At 41.6% G+C, this 20,994-nt stretch overlaps 1 protein-coding gene across 1 annotated transcript; it reads left to right on the top strand.

The window, feature by feature from the left end:
* The first annotated feature begins 2,942 nt into the window (after nt 1-2,942).
* LOC143828401 (ubiquitin carboxyl-terminal hydrolase 14) lies at nt 2,943-20,689 on the top strand. Its single transcript, XM_077318830.1, has 16 exons — nt 2,943-3,121; nt 5,813-5,958; nt 7,067-7,099; nt 7,902-8,006; nt 9,259-9,362; nt 10,798-10,856; nt 13,315-13,445; nt 13,772-13,852; nt 14,268-14,356; nt 14,620-14,734; nt 15,359-15,424; nt 16,900-16,992; nt 17,438-17,566; nt 18,740-18,800; nt 19,775-19,882; nt 19,990-20,689. The coding sequence occupies exons 1-16, from the start codon at nt 3,106-3,108 to the stop codon at nt 20,139-20,141; spliced, it is 1,488 nt and encodes a 495-aa protein (XP_077174945.1). The 5' UTR covers nt 2,943-3,105; the 3' UTR covers nt 20,142-20,689.
* The last annotated feature ends 305 nt before the right edge of the window (nt 20,690-20,994 follow it).

The following is a 20,994-nucleotide window of genomic DNA, read 5'->3' as shown; positions in this document are numbered from 1 at the left end:
GCACAGGAAGCATACAATACAAAAGTAGCCAAATTGATACTACAGGTATGCAGATCAATCGCATTTAGGTCCTGGTATTTTGCCAATAGGTCTACAATGTTTTTCTTGTATTGCACTGAACATCAAGTTTGTGGACATGAGGGCTATTGTGTCACACTGTATCACCTTATTCTGCAGTACTATAAATCAGCCCCATTTGTATATGCCTATTAACTGAAAGGGCTAGATGACTGAATGGTTTGGGGGTGATGCATAGAGCACAGATTAATAAAACAACATAGCAGTTATAGTCAGTATATAACTATAACCTTTCACATTTACAAAATACCTCTGAGCATGTAAGGTGGTCTCTTCACGCCACTGCTGAACCTTAGCCAGTTTTTGCATGACGACTTAGGAGAGCTTTCATCTCTGCCTTTTTACTCTTCACCATGAGCCAAAATAGTTCAGGTGAGTGAGATTACCATGGTAGCTGGATGCCTCAAAATTTCAAACCCATCTAAAGTATGATATTGAATCAATTTTCAGTTTAATAACAATATGCCACATTGTTTCTTGCTGGCAAGCATTTTTTATAAAGTAACAATTATCTTAATGTTGGAACATCACAATACTAGGAGTTAGCAGATACACAGCTACCATCCATTAGATATTACTGGAAGTAGCAGGTAAAATAAATTTGGGCATGAGCTATTGAGCATCATGGGGCAAAGTACTGAAAGCAATGTTTTAAATAAATAAAACAGCACTCTGGCAGGTGACTTTTAAGCATCAAGTCCTGCAACTGAGTCCTGTGCAGCAGCAAGTGTACTTTTTTCACTATAATAAGAACAGGATTGTGAAGTTAGTTGTCTCAAATAATATTTCTTTTAACTCTATTTTAAGAGTTGCTCATAAGAATTCTTCAGAAAAATAATATAAGAACTGGGTTTTTCATATTCTGCTTTATATTACCCGAAGGAGTCTGAAAGTGGCTTACAATCCCTTCCTCTCCCCACAACACTCTGTGAGGTAGATGAGGCTAAGAGCACTGACTAACCCAAGGTCACCCATCCGTCTGCATGTGGAGGAGTAGGAAATCAAACCCAGTTCTTCAGATACTTTCAAATAAAACCCCTAATCATAGCTTACAATAATGATATAATCAACACAATCAAAATGTATGTTTGCCATAGGGGAGAATAATAGTGCATTCATTACAAGCCTTGATTTGGATAGCTCTTAGACAGAACATCATGATAATTAGGTGTTTCAAAGGAGCAAAGAAAAAAACTTTTAGCTACAAAGAATATAGTCAATCTTGTGAATGGAAAACCAGGAAACAAAGCTGATAAGCATTACCATTCCTTTTAAATCATGTACATCAGAGAAGTCACTCTTGTCAGTCATGGACCAAGTCAATAGCCAGAAGGCTCTTTCATGTGGGGGGTGGATCTAAGCTGAGGTGACCAGATTATCCCACTTTTGGAAGGACATATGGGGGCACCTGGCAAATTGTACTTGTGTTGAAATTTAAAAATATACATTACAATACTATTTTTGTGTTCTATGCGTTCTATTAAACTTTTTGTTGCTCCACATAGACCAAATTTTTAATTAAGACACCCCCCCCCCCCGTCAATGGTGTCTTGCTTTACCAATGTTAAAAACTGGTCACCTTAATCTAAGCATAGTAGCTGATGGGTTCAAGTGAGCTCCCAACTAATTCGTCTTAGTGTGGAATCACTCTAACAATGTACATATATGCTCTTTCTACTGTCTGATACAGTCTGGCTAGCTGTAACACACTTCTAGAACAAAGGCATTTTATTTCTGAATTCCTCCTTGAATTATGGCTACTAGGTTTTATATATGAATAAGGAACTGGCAGGGGCAACTCACACAGCAGGGATCTGCAGCCTCTGAGTCTCAAAGGGAAGTGGAAGGAGGAGGAGGTGGTGGTCGGGGGCGTTGGAAGGCGATTGACTGGCTGCTGGACAGGCAAGCTAGTTGGAGAAGGAGGCACTCAGGGGCAGGACAGCTGCCCTAAGTGGGTGTTAAGTAGCACTTAAACCATGAGAAACACTCCTCTTCTATGGCCCTACCAGAAATATATTATGTGGAACAGATTATTTATACCTCCTCTTGCAGGTGATGCAGTTGAAGGTTAAACATCTTTAAATGGCAATAGATTGGATTTTTACTAAACCAGGTATAATACAATGATGTAGAAAGAGTATCAGTCTAAAGAAATTTCCAACGTGGCATTTTAATTCTAAACATATTCACAAAGGGCCGGTGCATCATTTCTTCATGTAAAAACTGGCTGCTGTGTGTGGCTAAATTATACTGCATACTTTGGGAGAGCCTCTTGTGGCACATGGTGGTAAGGCAGCCGACATGCTGTCTGAAGCTCTGACCATGAGGCTGGGAGTTCGATCCCAGCAGCCGGCTCAAGGTTGACTCAGCCTTCCATCCTTCCGAGGTTGGTAAAATGAGTACCCAGCTTGCTGCTGGGGGGTAAACGGTAATGACTGGGGAAGGCACTGGCAAACCACCCCGTATTGAGTCTGCCATGAAAACGCTAGAGGGCGTCATCCCAAGGGTCAGACATGACCCGGTGCTTGCACAGGGGATACCTTTACCTTTAAGGAACTGGATTGAATCTTTCTACTGTTGGAACCCGGAAGGCCAGAACTGCATGGTAATTTATCTATCCTGGACAGAAGCTTCGCTTGCCATTTAAAAGTGCAGCAACTGAGAAATCTCCCCACGCCCACCCCCCCGAGAGCTTTAATTGGACCAGGAGACCAAAACCCATGGCCGTAGGCTGCAGCACTTCGGTCCGCGAGGCTCTGCCGGAAAGGAGAGAAGCCGCTTCCTGGAGCAGCAGCGCCTCCCCTTCCTCTGACGATAGCGCAGCGCGACGGTCGGGGGGGGGAGGCGCCTGTCCCGGAGCTGCGCGCGCACTCGTTTCCGCTTGCAGCGTCATCCTGAGGGGCTGGTTTGAATGAGACCCCGAGGGAGGGGGGAAGGGAGCCGAACTGAGCCGCGTCTTCTTTGCGTCGTCTCGAGGCGCCGTCGTTGCCGACCCCGCTCTCGCCTCGCCGCCGCCGCCGGGCCGCCATGCCGCTTTTCTCAGGTGGGGCTCGGCCACCGGGCGCGGCCTAACTGCTTTCCCGCGAGCCTTGCGTCTTCCGGGCCTGCGGGGGGATCGAGGTCTTGGCCGTGGAGCCGCGCCCCCCCCCCCAACCGCAGGCCGGCCTTCTCTGAGGTTGCCCTTATGCCGCCCTCTTCCAGCAGCCCCGCGGAGCCCGGAATGGCCACGCTGCGGGCTAATTTCCCCGCCTCGTCTCGGGGGGCTCCAGCCCAGGGCTCCCCACGTGGTGCGAGAGCCCTCTTAAGGGAGCGCGTTGGGTGCTGGGCTTGGTGCTGGGAGGGGTCCTGGTCTGTGTGGATGCGGGTGGAAGAGAGAACCGGGTTGCACTCCCCTGTCACTTGTCCCTCTGGCTCTCCTGCGTAGTCCCACGTGGCGACTCGAAGGTTCAAATTGCTGGAAGAGCAGATCTTTCTGCTTAAGCAGGAGTCTATTCCGACCCCTCTATCAGCTGCTGTAGAATAAGGCCTAAAGCGATATTTGGGCGGGTAGAGTTGGGTGGAAGAGCCTGGTTAGAAAGATCTACTCGTCCAGCTCTTTGCACCGTTGACTTGCCAAGTGGGACTGCTCAGGACAATGTCGATGATCTCTGTGTGCTCTCAGGGCTTAAGAGGCTAGTGATGGGAGAAGGTTTCAAGGCCTGATAATGAATTATAGGGATAGCAGACACTATGGTTAGATCTGGGAAAGATTTGTGATTTGCATTGGTAGTGTGGAGGACTAAGTACGATGGGGAGAATATCGTATGTGGTAAACACTGTTAAAGGGGAGACATGTAAGAAATTATGCAGAGGGGGGTAAAGAGAAGGCAAAGAGAGAGAGGAAACGTTTTCTTATTTTAGTCTCTCATCAGCTTTGTCCTCTTATTTTAGCTCCATAGACAAGTGTTACTTCTGTAGTTGAGGAAAGCCCAAGTTGTAAAATTGCCGTCATGTTGTCTTCTGTGCAGGGGAGACAGTGATAAAGTGGACTTGGAAGACAGTAGGCTGGATCTTCCTCCCACACCCCATTGTCCTTTAAACTGTTTTAAACTTAACCTTTAAACTTAAACCTTTAAAGACCCTTCCCCTGCCCAGCTTGGAAATTCCAGGATGGGGATAGGAAGAATGCATCCTTTAAGACCACTTTAGGGCTGATTAATTCTGTTCAGCCTCCCAGCTGTGACAATTTCTGCATCTAGTCATCAAACAATTATGTCAGCATATATCAAAACATAGAGCCTCTTGTGGCGCAGGGTGGTAAGGCAGCTGACATGCTGTCTGAAGCTCTGACCATAAAGCTGGGAGTTCGATTCCAGCAGCCGGCTCAAGGTTGATTCAGCCTTCCATCCTTCCGAGGTCGGTAAAATGAGTACCCAGCTTGCTGGGGGGTAAAACGGTAATGACTGGGGAAGGAAATGACAAACCACCCTGTATTGAGTCTGCCAAGAAAACGCTGGAGGGCGTCACCCCAAGGGTTAGACACGACTCGGTGCTTGCACAGGGGATACCTTTACCTTTACTTTGGGAGGCCAGGGTATAGAATGAGCCCATACACCTTTACCTTTATATCAAAACATGTTATTTTTACATTGCTGGAATATGCCCTACTATTAATAAGGGTTTGCTGCTTGCTTCTTTCAGATACACTTTTTATCCTTGTTTGAATGATGTTGCTGTGCTATCACTACCATTGACAGTCAGGCAGTTTTGAGGAGAATGGGGATTTAATTATTATTGAGGGGGTCAACTAAGAAGTGATTGAAATGGCAGAGCTCAATGTGTTTTATTTTCTGTGATGGTGACTTACTAGGTTGCCACAGCATTTACTATTAATAATATCTACATTTTTTATCCCATTCTTCCTTTGTAAAGCTTAGGGTGACATTCCACCACGTTTTACACTCACAATATTTCTGTGGAAAAGTCTTTGCTGAATGGTAATGACTAGGCCCAGTATAAGCTTCATGACAGTGTATGGTATTGAACTCAAATGTCCTTGATTGTATACAGGGGTTTTGTATACAACACTGAGTTGTTCTTTGTCAAAAGAATTTTAGGTTTTATTTCAAGTTCTGCAAAGTCCTTTCAATCTAAGAGTTTGCGCTCTATGAGTTTAAACATACTGGAAGAACTAAGGACTCTGTTGTAGCTCTCACAGTTCCGCGGGGCCCGTAAAACAGAGCTCTTCCACCAGTTGTTTGGTTGAGGGTGGATGGAACATTGACTGGGTATCTCCTCCGAACACCTTGCCATACGGTGGGGGGCTCGGTGGGCGTTGTCCAATGAGCTGCAGGAAGGGAAAAGGGAAGGTGGGGTGGGTGAGGATTATATTGTGATTATTTTATGTCATGATTTTATCTTGATTTTATCTGGATGTAAACCGCCTCGAGCCAGCTGACCAGGAGTGGTGGCCCACAAATTCAATTATAAATAAATTAAAATGCACAGACTTGAGAAACTGCCTTCTAAAATAATGTTACGGGTGCTGAGCATTGTTAGTATTTTAACGATGCAGTCCTATGCAGATTCTCCAGTATAATTCTAATGGTTTTAGACTGGAGTCCAGGATTGCATTGTTGCACTGTAAAATTATTTTGCTTTACTGACTCATAATGGGATAGTTATTTATGAAAATTTACTGTATTTTAAAACGCATTGCATATGTTAAGAGTGTATCTTTGATTCTTTATTGCAGTTAATGTAAAATGGGGCAAGGAGAAATTTGATGGTGTGGAGCTGAATACAGATGAACCTCCCATGGTATTCAAAGCTCAACTCTTTGCTTTGACTGGAGTTCAGCCAGACAGACAGAAAGTGATGGTGAAAGGTGGCACTTTAAAGGTAGAGTATGACAGTAATTTCCCTGTTATTTTGTTTTATAGATTTGTAATATGTTGATGCAGGTTTGGACATTCGACAAAATATTGGTATTAGCTTGTGTCACCAAAAATCAGCACCACAAATTAAAAATGAATTGGATATACTTGTGTATAGAAGGGCAAATTGAGTCATACGTTCAGTGCACCAGTGATCCCCAATGTTGCACCCATAGGTGCCATGACACTGGCGTTTCTTAAGATCTGGCTGGTGCTGCAGGAGCCTGATCTGCTAGGGAAAGAAAGACAACGGAGAGAACGCCAGAGGCATCTCATTTCGAAAGTCTGCTTGGGCTGAGCCATGAATGTTCCGAGCGGAGGCTTCAAGGCAGCTTTGCTTACTGGTTTTGAGCAGGTGTTTGCAACGGAAAGCCTATATGGCCTTACTGCAAAGAAGGGTAGGAGTTGTTGGAAAGGACAGGTCTCTTACTTATGCCTCCGGTTTAAGACCTGCTCCTCAAAGGCTCACAGCTAAAGCCTTCTAGTCTTTTAAATGGCGTCTGTTTCAAAGTGAGAGTCACCTGCTAGACAGAAGCCCCATTGAGCCTTGGCTACTGTTTTGGAACATAGACCAGGTAGCATGTTCAGGAATAGTGCTGTGAAGAGCCACAGCTGGCATGCTAAAGAGCTACACAGGGCTACAGAGCAACAGTGAACGGTGCTGCTTTATGTTATGTTTTGGCAGTCCCACAGAGTTTTCCTTATTGCAATGATTCTCTGCCTAAAAACGCCCGCAGCCCCTTCTATCAACAGAAGGAAACCATAAAATCCAGTTTTAGGATTTAAGTGCAATTGTGGTGTTCATCCACAACTTGCATATATGCAAGATTGCTTTTATATGGACATAATTTGATCTATAAATTTAGATGAGTGCTTATCTCTTAAGGAAATGGAAAGTTTTGCTCAGCCAGCAGGCCTTTCCCTAAACCATTGAGGCTGTTGAACAGTAGCTTATTTGGAGCAATCCCCAAAGTTTCCATCTTTGCTTGAATTACCTTGGAATTGATTGGGCTTAAATATGTATTTCTATGGATTGTGCCTTGTAAAACATGTATACATTTTTTTCTGAATAGGATGATGACTGGGGCAACCTTAAGATAAAATCTGTAAGTATGAAAATCCAACTCTAAATTATGTTTAAAAAAAACTCTTGGACTATTAATGGAGTTGATGCTCATGTTTTGAAATATTAGAAACCATAGAGGCTTGACTTCATTGTTGATGTCACTCATTATTATTTTTTGAAGACACCTTGGGCTCATCACAGCACTGATAAAGCTGTTCTCCCAGAGCAGTAATATCAGGGCTCTCTCAGCCGTACCCTGATTGGCCCTTTTCCACCTCAGACAGCCAGACTGGCCAAAATCCCCTCCGCCCAACTGGAGTAACCCCTCTGGAACTCTGGAGTAACCCTGGGGTTACTAGTAATCCTGGTTGAGAATGATTGCCTTAGGTTATTGCTATTTTAATCTCTCAACATGCTGAGATTTAAACAATGGGTTATTGTTTCTGGGAAACCTGTAATCAAGCCTCTGATTAATCCTTCTATTTTATATCATGGTAAGCTGGAGCTTGATCAAGTAAGAAGTTTTGAATCAAGGTCCAATGAAAAGACAGGTGGGAAGGGAAGCATGAAAGCACAGTAAAGGAACTGTTTGTTTATGACATCAGTAAACCTCTGTTTAATATCAGCTGCTTGTGATGTTTGAATACAGCTTTTGGCAGATGCAACATTTAAAAAAATGTAGGCATTAAATGGCATATTATAGGGGCATAGACGGGCTAGTTTTCAAATTAGCATTAGTTTAAGAAATTAAAATATTTCAAGCTGTGTACTACAGTACTGTGACTGCCTCTTTGCTTGATGGTGAGTGGATTTACTTAGCCTTTGCAATTTTTTTTAAACAGGGGATGACTTTATTAATGATGGGTTCTGCGGACGCTCTTCCTGAAGAACCAGTAGCCCGGCCTGTCTTCGTAGAAGATATGACAGAAGAACAGTTAGCCTCAGCAGTAAGTGATATTTTTTGTCAAAAATCTGACTGTACTGTCTGACATCACTGCATCTTTAATTTATCATTATCATTACATTATCAAACGGATCTTCACAGGATCCAAAGGACTGAAAAATTTGAGAACATGAGTGGGCTTTTGATAGTTTTGTTGAGAACATGAGTGGGCTTTTGATCTCTTTGTTGTCTTAAAACAAATATTAATTGAAGTTGAAAGAATACAATTTTGTGATACAATTTTACAAGTGCAGAACTCTTTCCTGGACAGTACCTGTGCAAAACAGCTTTCTCTTTCTATCACCCTTTCCCTTTAAACAAAATAATAGATTTTGCATATGAAAAACCATGCTGAAGAAATGCACTGTGAAAGCTGTGGATATTTGTGTTTTATTGTTTTCAGTTTCCATGTCTCTAAAGGTAACCTGGGCATGTGACTGAAATTTGCTGACAGAAAGAACAAGCTGGGAACCACAGAATATGTGCGATGGATAAATATTTTTGAAATGTGTACCTATTCTCACATATATACACACATGCTGTCTCACGAATCTTCTTCTCTGTACTTGTATCATACTGACAATTGAGGAAGCCAGTTCAGTATTTCCTGCCTCCTGGAGCATGTACTATTCTCAGCTAGCTGTGTTATGAGGAGTTTTCTTTTTTTAGTTTATTTGCAAAGAACAGTTTTTGCATAATTGGGTAACCCTCCAAATCTGTAAAATTCCGTGGCCTTTTGTGTAGGTCGTCTAATTGTGCTTCTATGTGATTGGAATAAGTCATCCAATTTCATATTAGAAATGAGACAGAGGGATCTTAGAATCATAGAGTTGGAAGGGGCCATACAGGCCATCTAGTCCAACCCCCTGCTCAACGCAGGATCAGCCCAAAGCATCCTAAAGCATCCAAGAAAAGTGTGTATCCAACCTTTGCTTGAAGACTGCCAGTGAGTCAGGTTGAAAAGCCAGCTTGGCCTAGTAGTTATGAGTGGCAGCCTCTAATCTGGTGAGCCGGGTTTGATTCCCTGCTCCCCCACATGCAACCAGCTGGGTGACCTTGGGCTTCCCACAGCAGTGGTAGGGCTGTTCTGACTGAGCAGTAATGTCAGGGCCCTCTCAGCCCCACCCCACCTCACAGGGCGTCTGTTGCGGGGAGAACAAGGAAAGGGGATTGTAAATGCTTTGACGCTCCTGACAATGAGTAATATATAAAAACCAACTCTTTTTCCTTTTTTTCCTTCTTTTTTTTGGTGATAGATGGAATTGCCATGTGGTTTAACAAACCTTGGTAATACTTGTTACATGAATGCAACAGTTCAGTGTATTCGCTCTGTGCCAGAACTGAAAGAGGCCCTGAAGAGGTGGGTTTCATTACTGTAATAAATAACATGTTGTAGTGTTATTAAATGCTTTTCAATATGAACACTCAAAATTATAATGAAATAGTAGGGATTATGACCAATAGGTGTGATAGGTATGAAATAGTAGGGATTATGATCAATATGTATGATAGGTATGATATTTAAACTTTTCCAGTTTAATTTGTTGGTGCTAAAATGGGCCAAATTAAAGTTAGTAATAGAATTCTGATAGCTTGGATGCAAAATATGATCTGCCTTTCTGCAAAGGGATTTGTGCTGAGACCTACATAATAATTTAGGAAGCTTATTTCTATCAATTTCATTACAGAAACTTTTTAGTGTCTTGTTTGCTGTTAATTCTTGGTATAGTAGCGTGTTCATACTTAATGTTACTTCTGTGTGTTCTTCAATGCAACTTTGTTCCTGCACTTTGTGAATTCATAAAGAAGCAGAATAGGCAAAGGTCAGTCTTGCCAGTGGCTTCCAGATTTAGGAATCAATCCACTTCTAGATGAAAATGAGCTTTACTGAATTCCTAACATCTTTAATTATTCCAAAGCAGGGGAATGTTTAGTTGGGGTATCTTTTATGATCTCATTGTTTTTCTCCCCTCAGATCTTTGGCTTTTAATGTTGTCTTAAACTTTAGAATACTTTGAAAGTTCTCTTGAGAAATTAATGATAAAGATAAATTATGGTTGTGCCATGATTACCTCACATCCAATATTTAAAGTTGTCTATAATTTAATATGCAGTCAAACTAAATTGGATGCAGCTCCTATTAGCATTTGAAGTTCAGTATAATTTTTGAATTTTAGTGACCCTTTGCATGAAGGGGGTGGTCGCAAAGATGATACCATGGGCGACAGGGCAGAGCCAAGGAGATGCATGTGTAAACTCCAAGCCCACTTTTGTCACCAAGGATACATTTTGGAGGGGGTATAATAATGCTTGAATCAGATCTGAAGACTTATGCTGTGACTGATTATACATCCTCTCCCCCACATATACGTTCTTTTTAACAGACCGTACATGATAGCTCACAGTTTCTGTCATGAAAGTTGGCCTATTTAACCATAGTGATGGTAACATTCTCAAGACAATGGAATGCACTGTCATTACGAGGTACTTGCAGAAGCAGTTTTATCCCACCTCACCCTTCTCCGTCAACTACTTGTGAGCCTCAGTTTGGACTCCACATAGATAACAATCCATGCGAGACGAGCAGCTGCACTGAGTAGGGCAAAGTGAGGAAGCACTGCATCTTCCTTGGGTGGGGCTTCGGTTGTTGCTCTGTAGGCTGCAGTCCATCATACTTGAGATCCAAGTGCATAGATGATATGCAGTCTAGCTCAAGCCCATGTTAATATTATTTTTGTGTCTCTTGCTCTGATTGCAAGGCCAAACTAAATACCATGTTTTAAACTTTTGTTCAGATATGCTGGTGCCTTAAGAGCCTCAGGGGAGATGGCTTCTGCTCAGTACATTACTGCAGGTTTGTATTTTTTCACAGCAGGGCTGAGTTTCCTACTTTTTTGGGGGACTGGATGATAAAGATTTCATTGTTCTGTTCACAAGGCACTCTTTGTAGCTTACATTTAATTCTGTGTGACATGCCGACAAGTTGCATTGTGGAGATCAGAATAAACAGGTTTTTATGACACCCAAACCATAAAGGTTTGTGGGTTGATGCCAAACCACCATTTTAAACATGGATTTATTTACTTATATTCACATACCACCCTCCCCTGAGGCTCAGGGCGGTTTATGGCTGGCCTGTTAACCCTCATTTGGCTGCCTAGCCAAAAAACCTATCCATTCCACACCCCAAAATTTAAGTATTTGCTGGAACTTTGTTTTCCCACTTTCTCTCTGACTTCCCTCCTTTGCCTCTTCCTGTGTAAGCATTCCAGTGAAGGTGATAGATTCAGAGCCAACAGTTATTGAATTCTTCCCTCATGGGTGTTAAAGTACATTAACACCCTTTATTTCAAAAATGGTTCATATCCTAACATGTGTAGAGTAAGCCAGAATGTTTATGGTTACTCAGAATAAAGCACTTGGTGTTACAATTAATTGAATGCCTGAAACAGAGTGTAAAATACTCATTCTTGTTCTAAGAAATGTTTCTAAAATTATTGCAGCCATCTCAGTCAGTCTGTACCCTTCACAGTTTACAAGGTGTGCAGTGGTCAGCAGTTGGTTATGATGCATGAAAGGGCATGGGCATGAATGGGCAAATACTGTGGTTGTGCCACTACAGTGATTATCGGTATCACCATGTCTAACTTTCCATATGTGTTGCTTTAAGCTGGGTGACTGTTCAGTTCCCCAATGCCTCTCTTAGTGTTTGGGGTGTCTCTTTTAACCATCTCCCTTGGGTCATCAGTGTTTTGTCCATGGGCACCATGATGCCAGCCAGCACCTTTCCTGGTGCCTGTCAAGTGTTTTTAGGAAGTGAGAGGAGCCAGGTAGGACTTTTGCCAGCAGGACGTCTGACTATCCGTTGATGCTTTGATTGACTTTGCAAGTTCCTTAAAAAAAAAAAGTGGTAGTTTTCGAGTGGTGAACAAAAGTGGTAGTTTTCTAATGGTGAGCATAACTGAACTGAGAAACCCCAGAAAAAAAAAACAATATACCATCATGAACAATGGATCTTCATGCTATTGGTCAGTTTTGGTTTAATTTCTGTGAAAGAACACTTGCATAATTTTATGGTTGGGGGTCACCACAACATGAGGAACTGTATTAAAGGGTCGCGGCATTAGGAAGGTTGAGAACCATTGGTCTAGCTTTTTTCATTGTGAAGTTATAAGGGGAAGTGCCGGCTGAACATTTATTTCATAACTGCAAGAAAAGGAGTTAGTGACTGACTTTGAAAATGAAAACTGAGAACGAGTACATTTGATGCAGTAGTATTTCCTTTCAAAGGAAAAGTCCTCCCGTACGTGTCGGGCGAAATCACGGCAACAGTGGGCTATGGCAAGGAAGGTCCTTGTAGCCAGGAGAGCAACACAGAATTGGCTCTTGGTGAAGGCAGTGTCTTCCCAGATATGGGGTCTACTTAAATGTAAAAGCAAAAAAACAGCTGGATGGCATATATTGGTCATCAGTAACACCACTATGTAACAAGTTCCACGTTGCATCTCCATTTGAGAGCTGAGTTAGTCTGTTGTAGATAAGACTCTCTGTTGCTCCAAAGCTTTCTCCTTACAGGAAGGTCTGGTGCCCCCTTAACTAGTTGAATGGACAGTCAGTTGCCTGCATTAGGCCATTATACTTAAGGTGCCACAGGATTTAAAAGTGTGTGTACATTTCCTTTCTACATTTTTGTGTCTTTTTGTGGCAAAATTAATTCACAGAGCTGCGAGGAAAAATGGTTATCTTTGTTTCAAGTATCCCTTGAGCTGTAATTTAATCATGTTCCCCCTCCTAACAAATGCCTTTGCCATAATGCTTTCTGTGTACCATGAAGCCTTGAACCCTGATGCTGAGCAGGTTTCCCAGCCTATGTCTCCAAGCTAAGAGAACTCTCAGTAACTTGGGGGGGGGGGGGAAGTTTGACCACCAGCTGGGATGGAATCTACCCTTTGTGGTAACTTTTTTGTGCTGAGTAAGTAACATATACTTTAAGTTAGACTTGTGTTTAAAAGATTGGAATGCCATGCTGCTGAGAGGCTCCTAAGTAGTTTTTGATGGACCAGTTTTTACCTTCTTGGTAATAATTGGTATCTGGCCCTTACATGCTAAGCTTCCCCATGTAGTATTTTAGCATATTAACTGGTTGTTATGCCTGTTTTCCAGGTCGATTGGTTCAACAAATGATCCTTTACTGAAAAGCTCTCCTGTGATATGGGTTTTAGGAATTTAGGGCTGTGTTTATCATATGAATTAGCAGTATTCCATGATTTTTCATTTTTTAAAAGAAAGACTTTTTTTCTCTTATTTTAAAGCTCTTAGAGATTTATTTGATTCCATGGACAAAACCTCCTCTAGTATCCCTCCCATCATTCTCCTCCAGTTCTTACATATGGCCTTTCCCCAGTTTGCGGAGAAAGGGGATCAAGGCCAGTATCTCCAACAGGTAATTTTTTTACTTTTATCAGGCAGCAAATTTCTAGAAAGAATCTGTTTGTTGTTCATCTAGTCCCAGATCATTAGTTGTGAGCCAGTAATTGAGCAGTAACCTACATACAGCTTGTTTGTATGAATGCAACATTTGTGCTGGTTTTTCTATGATTCCTTTAGAAATTTATAATTTTCAGTACTGCTGAATAAATGAAAAACAATTGCAAATGACATTTCAGCTTCACAGAATTTGTAATTTGCTCTTAGCACAGATGCTTGAGGTATATTTGTTAACAGGCAGCTCTACCTCAGAAACTAGTTTTTGTTCTGCTTCCTTCACAGGATGCCAACGAGTGCTGGGTACAGATGATGCGAGTGCTACAGCAGAAGCTAGAAGGGATAGAAAGTGACACGGTTATGGAAGTACGTCTCTTAGCTGCACAATGCAAGCAGTGCTGATAACTAACCCTGGGGTCTCAGCCAATTAAATCTCTGTCCATCCCTACTTCCCCCAAAGTAGCAAGCTTCTGGCCTTGCTTAAAGGAATTTCAGCAATCAGTTTGCTTTAATATCAAAATAATAAATATGTGCCGCCCCCCCCCCCCCCTTCTAGTGTTTCTGGTCGTTTTTCTCATTCAACACCACCTTTTCTGTGCAGGAAATGGTTAGCTGGTAGAATTTTTTGCCCCAGGGGCATTTCAGTTAACTTCTAATAAACGGAGAGATCCTTAAGGTCAGGAAGAATGAAAGTATTTATCCTGCAAAAGAAATAAAGGAGTTGGCAAGATACGGTGGCTTCTAAGGATCGTAGTTACAAGATAATACTTTTTTTTTACAGACTGATTCTGGAGCTTCAGGAGCTGCAGCATCACCACCCAAAAAGAAGAGCTTCATTGATCAGTTTTTCAGTATTGAATTTGAAACCGTGTATCCTAAACACTGTCTGGCATGATAGATAAAAATTCTGCTTGCTGAAGTCCATTCAAGTATGTCCATTCAAGCAAGTGGCTTCTACTAGGCGTTACCCCACGGGAGGCTTCGGGAAGTGTGTAGGGTCAGGCAGAGCTCTTGCCCAGGAAGGCTTCTAGTTGGCCACTGAAAATCTGATGAGCTGTACAGATTATAGTAACATCTTGGCCAGAGCTGCCACCAGTGTGTTGATTTGATTCTTTCCTTAACATTATGTAAAGTATGAAATGCACAGAAACAGAAGAGGAAGAAGTAACAAAAGGAAAAGAGAATCAACTCCAGCTTAGTTGCTTTATCAATCAAGAAGTTAAATATCTTTTCACGGGTCTTAAACTGGTGAGCAATTGTAGCATCTCTGATACTGTTGATCTTATACTTTACCTTTCTATCACACTTTTTTTTTGTCTGTCACACTACATAGCCTTGGTGCTATTAAAAGGTGGGTAGCTCGGTTTGAATGAAGAGTCGTCTGAAACGTGTGTCAGCTTTTGTTCTGATCTCTTCTGAGGCATGTGTTGTATTTTGCAATTTTTTTTGTCCTCTTCTCATCCCCACTTGACAACCCTGTGCCTTAGATAAACCAAATCTTTTAGTACTGTCTGTTTACTTTGTATGCTAATAAAGCACAGCATTTTAGAATTCCTGTGCTCTCAATCCTTCGCTCCTTGAAATCAGGTTTTTGTGGGCTGTTGTGTTTTCGTTTGGGCTATGAATGGGCTATGGGAAGGTGTGCAAAATATCTCAATTTGTGTTCTCCCAAGATCGAGAGAGCACTAAAGAGAAATGAACTAGAGAGGAGAAGTGTTTAATGTTCCACTACAGTTTCTTATCCTGCTGAAGAGTGTTGCTGCATTTCAGTTGAAGTTTAACCTGATATGTGAGCTGGGTGAGGTTTAAGGCAAGAAACTATATCAGTCACCTGGGCATTGTCTTGTATGATATATTGTGTTTCTTTTTCAGCGCCTTCAAGAAGAAATTACCAAACTTTCTCCTACATTGCAAAGGAATGCCCTTTACATAAAATCTGTGAGTAGCATTTAGAAGCCTAACACTTAGACCTCTTAGGGGCCAAGCCCGTTGCATTCAGGAATACAATGAGCCCTAGATTGGGGGGTGGGGTGGAAGAACACTGTGGATGGCCTCTCCTTCCCCCCAGGACCTGGAAAGGGAACTCACTGGCAGGGGCAACTCACACAGCAGGGATCTGCAGCCTCTGAGCCTCAAGGAGAAGTGGAAGGAGGAGGAGGTGGTGGTTGGGGGCGTTGTAAGGCGATTGGCTGGCTGCTGGACAGACAGGCAAGCTGGTTGGAGAAGGAGGCACTCAGGGGCAGGACAGCCGCCCTAAGTGGGTGTTAAGTAGCACTCAAACTATGAGAAACACTCCCCTTCTATGGCCCTACCAGAAATATATTATGTGGAACAGATTATTTATACCTCTTGCAGGTGATGCAGTTGAAGGTTAAACATCTTTAAATGGCAATAGATTGGATTTTTACTAAACCAGGTATAATACAATGATGTAGAAAGAGTATCCGTCTAAAGACATTTCCAACGTGGCATTTTAATTCTAAGCATATTCACAATGGGCCGGTGCATCATTTCTTCATGTAAAAACTGGCTGCTGTGTGTGGCTAAATTATACTGCATACTTTGGGAGAGCCTCTTGTGGCACATGGTGGTAAGGCAGCTGTCTGAAGCTCTGCCCATGAGGCTGGGAGTTCGATCCCAGCAGCCGGCTCAAGGTTGACTCAGCCTTCCATCCTTCCGAGGTTGGTAAAATGAGTACCCAGCTTGCTGGGAGGGTAAACGATAATGACTGGGGAAGGCACTGGCAAACCACCCCGTATTGAGTCTGCCATGAAAACACTAGAGGGCATCACCCCAAGGGTCAGACATGACTCGGTGCCTGCACAGGAGATACCTTTACCTTTACTTTGGGAGGCCATGGTATAGAATGAGCCCAGTTCAAAAACTTGGTTCCTGCTGTGGCAATGTTATGTGGAAGCCTGTACAATAGCTGCCCCGTGAACCTGCTTGGTTAGGAATTGGGTAGAAATACTCAAAACAAATTGTGTACATGCAGCGTTATGTTATGTGTGTAGTTGTACAGAATCGCATTATGAGGCATTAAGGGTTATTCATCTTTTGGTGAATTGTATTTCAGGGCTTAAGGATGTGCTATGTTTAGTATAATGGACGTTGGTTGTCAAAAAAGATGGCTAATACATTATGGGCTGTGGCTTAATGGTAGAGCATCTGATTTGCCAAAGTCCCTGGGTTCAATCCATGACATCTTCAGTTAAAAGGAACAGAGAGGGGATGAGGTGGGAGACTTCCACCAGAGACCCTGAAGATTTGCTGCCAGTTTTAGACAGTACCAACATGGATGGACCAGTGATTTGATTCAATATAAAATACTTATTTGTTGATGTGGGACATTGCACATTTGTGTTACATAGACTGGTACTCATGGATTCTGATCAATTCTCTTCCTGTTTTAGTCCAAGATAAGTCGCTTGCCTGCCTATCTGACTATTCAGATGGTTCGGTTTTTTTACAAAGAAAAGGAATCAGTGAATGCTAAAGTTCTCAAGGTGTGTAGTTTTTTATATTTCTTTTAAATTTGGTGTTGGAACTTGTGTGCTAGGGCACCACCACCAGGTGGAGCACAAACAGGCCCTCTTCTTTATGAAGAATCTCCTTTAAAAATGTGGTGGTCGCCAATTTTTTGCCCTGTAGATGGAAGATGAAAGCAAGGCCGGAACAGATCATGTGGTCAGTCTGATTGCATGGAGGTTTCTTATTCTAGAATAATTGTCAAACCAACTGCTTATCATAACCTTGTGAAATGTCTGGGGTTGTTTCAGGCAGATAGGGGGTTTTATATGCAATATTAAGGTTTATTTCAATTCTGTGTCTCAGATAAAAATATTATCTCCAAATCATTAAACCGCACTTAAAACAGGGATTTTTTTTTAGTCGTCTTAGATTCCCATGATGCTTTACATGAACAGTAAGCTTTTCTTTTTTTGTATTCAGGATGTTAAATTTCCACTTATGCTGGATGTATATGAACTGTGTACACCAGAACTTCAAGAAAAGATGGTCTCATACCGGTCAAAATTTAAAGACTTAGAGGACAAAAAAGTAAACCAGCAGACAAAGAATGTATGTGATTCAGAAAATTTGTTTTATGCAATGCACAGAATTTTATTTAGATACAGGCTTTCATTCGTACTTAGTATTCTTCAGGTAAACATCATTACCCCAAACATGAGTTTAGATTCTTGTAGTCATGCTAGCAAATTAACTGGAGTACATGAGTTGAAGAGTTTGAATTCCTGCTTGTTGAGGAGAATGGAGTGGTACATATAATGGGTTATGGCATGAGGGCAAGAAAGGAAGGGCTAGAAATCTCCCCCCTCCACAATAGTGTGAATAGCAAGCGTCCCAAATAATACTAAACTGGAGAAGAGGACATTTATGTTACTTTAGCTTGTTGCTGTTTACAGCAGCCCATGTTGTTCTGCTGCTTTGCCTGTACCATTGGGGTCAAAGGAGGCTGCCCTGGGTTATGGAAGAATCCCATCCATGAACATCTCCTCTTGGTTGAATTTAACCCTCTGAATTCTGTACTTAAGACACTTAGAAGGTCCCAGCCCTGCATGCTGTTTAACAATCTGCTGACTAGGTTTTACCTGAACAATTTGTCAGGCAGGTGACTAATTTGGAACCCATGGTTTTCAACCAAGGTTTTGAACTTCTCTCAATCCATTCATTAATGTTAAGTCTTGCATAAAGCATTTAAGTATGGTGGTTTAAAATTCAGAATTGAAATCTTGATTTTTAGGTCTCTGTTAAGAAAACCAAAAAGAAATGCTGGACTGTGTTTTAGTTTATAACAGTAGAAGTGGGTTAGACAAGAATCAAATTTACACCTAATGGGCAGCCTGCCTATTTGTTAAACTTTGCCTCTTTCCTTATCATATATAAAGTGGATGGTCAGAGATGAATGAGCAGTAGTAGTATTTAGAAGAGCATGGAATGCTCTTACCTCCTGCTGCATACCTCCCCTCTAACAGTGTCCACCCCATAAACTTTCCTGCAAAAGTAAACTGTTGCTTGCATGTCTTTTTTGCTATTATAATTGTACCCCTGCTTTGTATGTGATGGGGCAGATCTTGGTCTAAAAATGTAAATCTCTTACTGTGTGCAGTTTAAGCTTTTTAATGTCTTACATTTAGAGAGATGTCATTGTTGGGGGATTTAGTTAGAATAGTTTTAGTAATAGCAATATGTCTTTACTAAATTATGTTATTTAAAGATAAATTTCATTTTCAGTCTAGTAAAGGTGACGGTGCACAGAAGGAAATAAAATATGAGCCGTTTTCCTTTCTTGAGGGTAAGTGTCTATTGAAAGACATTTCAGGTTTTGAATAGAACGTAGTGCTTTTCATGCTGCCATAATTACCCTATGGCAGTATTCATAAATGTTTTGTCATGACTCAAAAGTGAGGCTTGGCAGTCTGGAATTCTTATTGATTGCCGTCTGAACACTCACCTATGTGTTTCATGATTGTGGAGTGGTAACGCAAATGTTTGCTTTTTATCTTGAGCGGGTCCAGGGGTCTTATTTCTGGATTGCTAGGAACACTTATGTTTTCATTGCACCCTTATGAATTTTAAATAAGTCTGATAAAATCAACATTGAATAGCAGCATTCCCTTCTTGTGCAATTCTTGTGGTGTCAGCTGTATCTGTCTACGCCAGGCTTTTGTGAAACCCTGGGATTTCTTGGTGGTCTGGGAAGGGTTTCCAGAATAGGAGTTAAATGTTTAACAAGTTTTTAAAATATATATAAACAATTATCAGGTGATATATCCCCCTTCTCAAAGTGGCCAATGAACGGCCTGGAAGGGGGAAGAAGGGGAGGGGCCCTGGTTGGGCATGTACATAGCTATGCTTCCCAATCATATTTTGCACAATTGTGCCACTTCTAGAGTTTCTTGAAGCCTGAAGAATGTTTCAGGGGTTTCTCAACTATAAAAAAAAATTGAGAAAGGCTGATCTATATTCTGCATTTGGAGAACTTTGCTTAACTCAATAGGGTTACCCACAACTGCCTTCACACACAGTCAGTACTAGCTGTGTCTCCTTAGGTACAATCCTGTGGAGACAGTGTGTGAATTCAATTGTTAAAATTCTCTACTTGCCCCCAAGAAAATCTGGTGTGTTTAAAATGTATCTTGTGTTAAACGACTTCCCTTAATCTTGGCAGAGTTTAATTCTAAAATCGACTGTGTCAAGATACGAAAGACATTGATAATATGCGTGAAAAGGATTTATTGCATTGTGCTGTGTTTCTTTTCCCACCAGATCTTGGCTCTAATAACTGTGGCTATTATGACCTCCAGGCAGTGCTAACACATCAGGGAAGATCTAGCTCTTCTGGACACTACGTATCTTGGGTTAAAAGAAAACAAGGTACTGAAAGAACTTATGCAGCCTCAGAAAAGAGTTTATTTCAGGAATAAACTGCGAACAAGATGTTTCTTACCAAGTTATTGACTGTCACATTTTTCTCTTTCCAGATGAATGGATTAAATTTGATGACGACAAAGTCAGTATTGTTACACCAGAAGATATTTTGAGGCTTTCGGGTGGTGGAGACTGGCATATAGCCTACGTTCTACTTTATGGGCCACGCAGAATTGAAATAATTGAAGATGAAGCTGAACAATAGACTTCATTTCTACTCATTTCTGCCTAGGTGTGAAATAAATTTCTTGACTCCAGAACTTCATGGAGTTTGCAATGTTGAAACAATCTGTCATTTGGAGCAGCAAAGAAGTGAAAGTCTGTCTGAAACTGATCTCTGCCCTAATGCCAGTGCAGCCACTCAGTAATTCATATTAATTTTTTTAGTTAACATTTGCAAAAACAATTTTAAAACTATTGGTGAAATTTAAATGGGACTTCTCCCCTTGTCCTGTAACATTATCTGCAAGATGTTTATTGCACACCTATTAATGGATCATTTGTTGTTAACTCTTGCATGGTTTCTACTGGTTCAGTAGCTGTCCATCCTCTCATTGTGTCTGACAGTTTTGTCAGAATGGTGAAAACTCAATTGTTGCCCAAACATGTAACTCAGCGCTGTTGCCCATAGCCCATGGAAATATGGCTACAATCACGTATTTGTCCAACCAGACTGCCGACTCAGTCTGTTCTGTTGTTGGCATTTCATGACTTTAAATAAATGGTGATCAATAATATTGATGCTTATGTAAATATAGCTGCCTTTTGTCTTCTCTCTAGAGCAATATATTTATAAATATTTAAATGTGGAGACTGGAGCAATGAACAGACAAGTCATATTTTCCTACAAACCTGGGAAGAACCCAGAGACGTTCAGAAAATCTGAAAAAAGTACATAGGGAGGTTAACACCTTCCTAGTAGACTCACCTCCCAGTACCTTTAAGAACAAAGGTACTTCTGGAACTATTTTAGGGTTTGCTGGACAAGAATAGCTCTGCCAGCTGACACGCCTTAATTTGTCAGTAAAAAAAGAGGGTCCCCACCAGGACTATTTACC

This window comes from Paroedura picta, unplaced genomic scaffold, assembly GCF_049243985.1.
Source record: "Paroedura picta isolate Pp20150507F unplaced genomic scaffold, Ppicta_v3.0 Ppicta_v3_sca25, whole genome shotgun sequence".
Lineage (NCBI taxonomy): Eukaryota > Metazoa > Chordata > Lepidosauria > Squamata > Gekkonidae > Paroedura > Paroedura picta.
This window is presented reverse-complemented; position numbering and strand designations above follow the sequence as displayed.

Excerpts from the sequence above, each read along its gene's own strand:
- LOC143828401 (XM_077318830.1), top strand. Across the intron at positions 5,959-7,066 it reads TGAAAGGTGGCACTTTAAAG|GATGATGACTGGGGCAACCT; the intron begins GTAGAGTATGAC and ends TTTTCTGAATAG. Across the intron at positions 7,100-7,901 it reads GCAACCTTAAGATAAAATCT|GGGATGACTTTATTAATGAT; the intron begins GTAAGTATGAAA and ends TTTTTTAAACAG.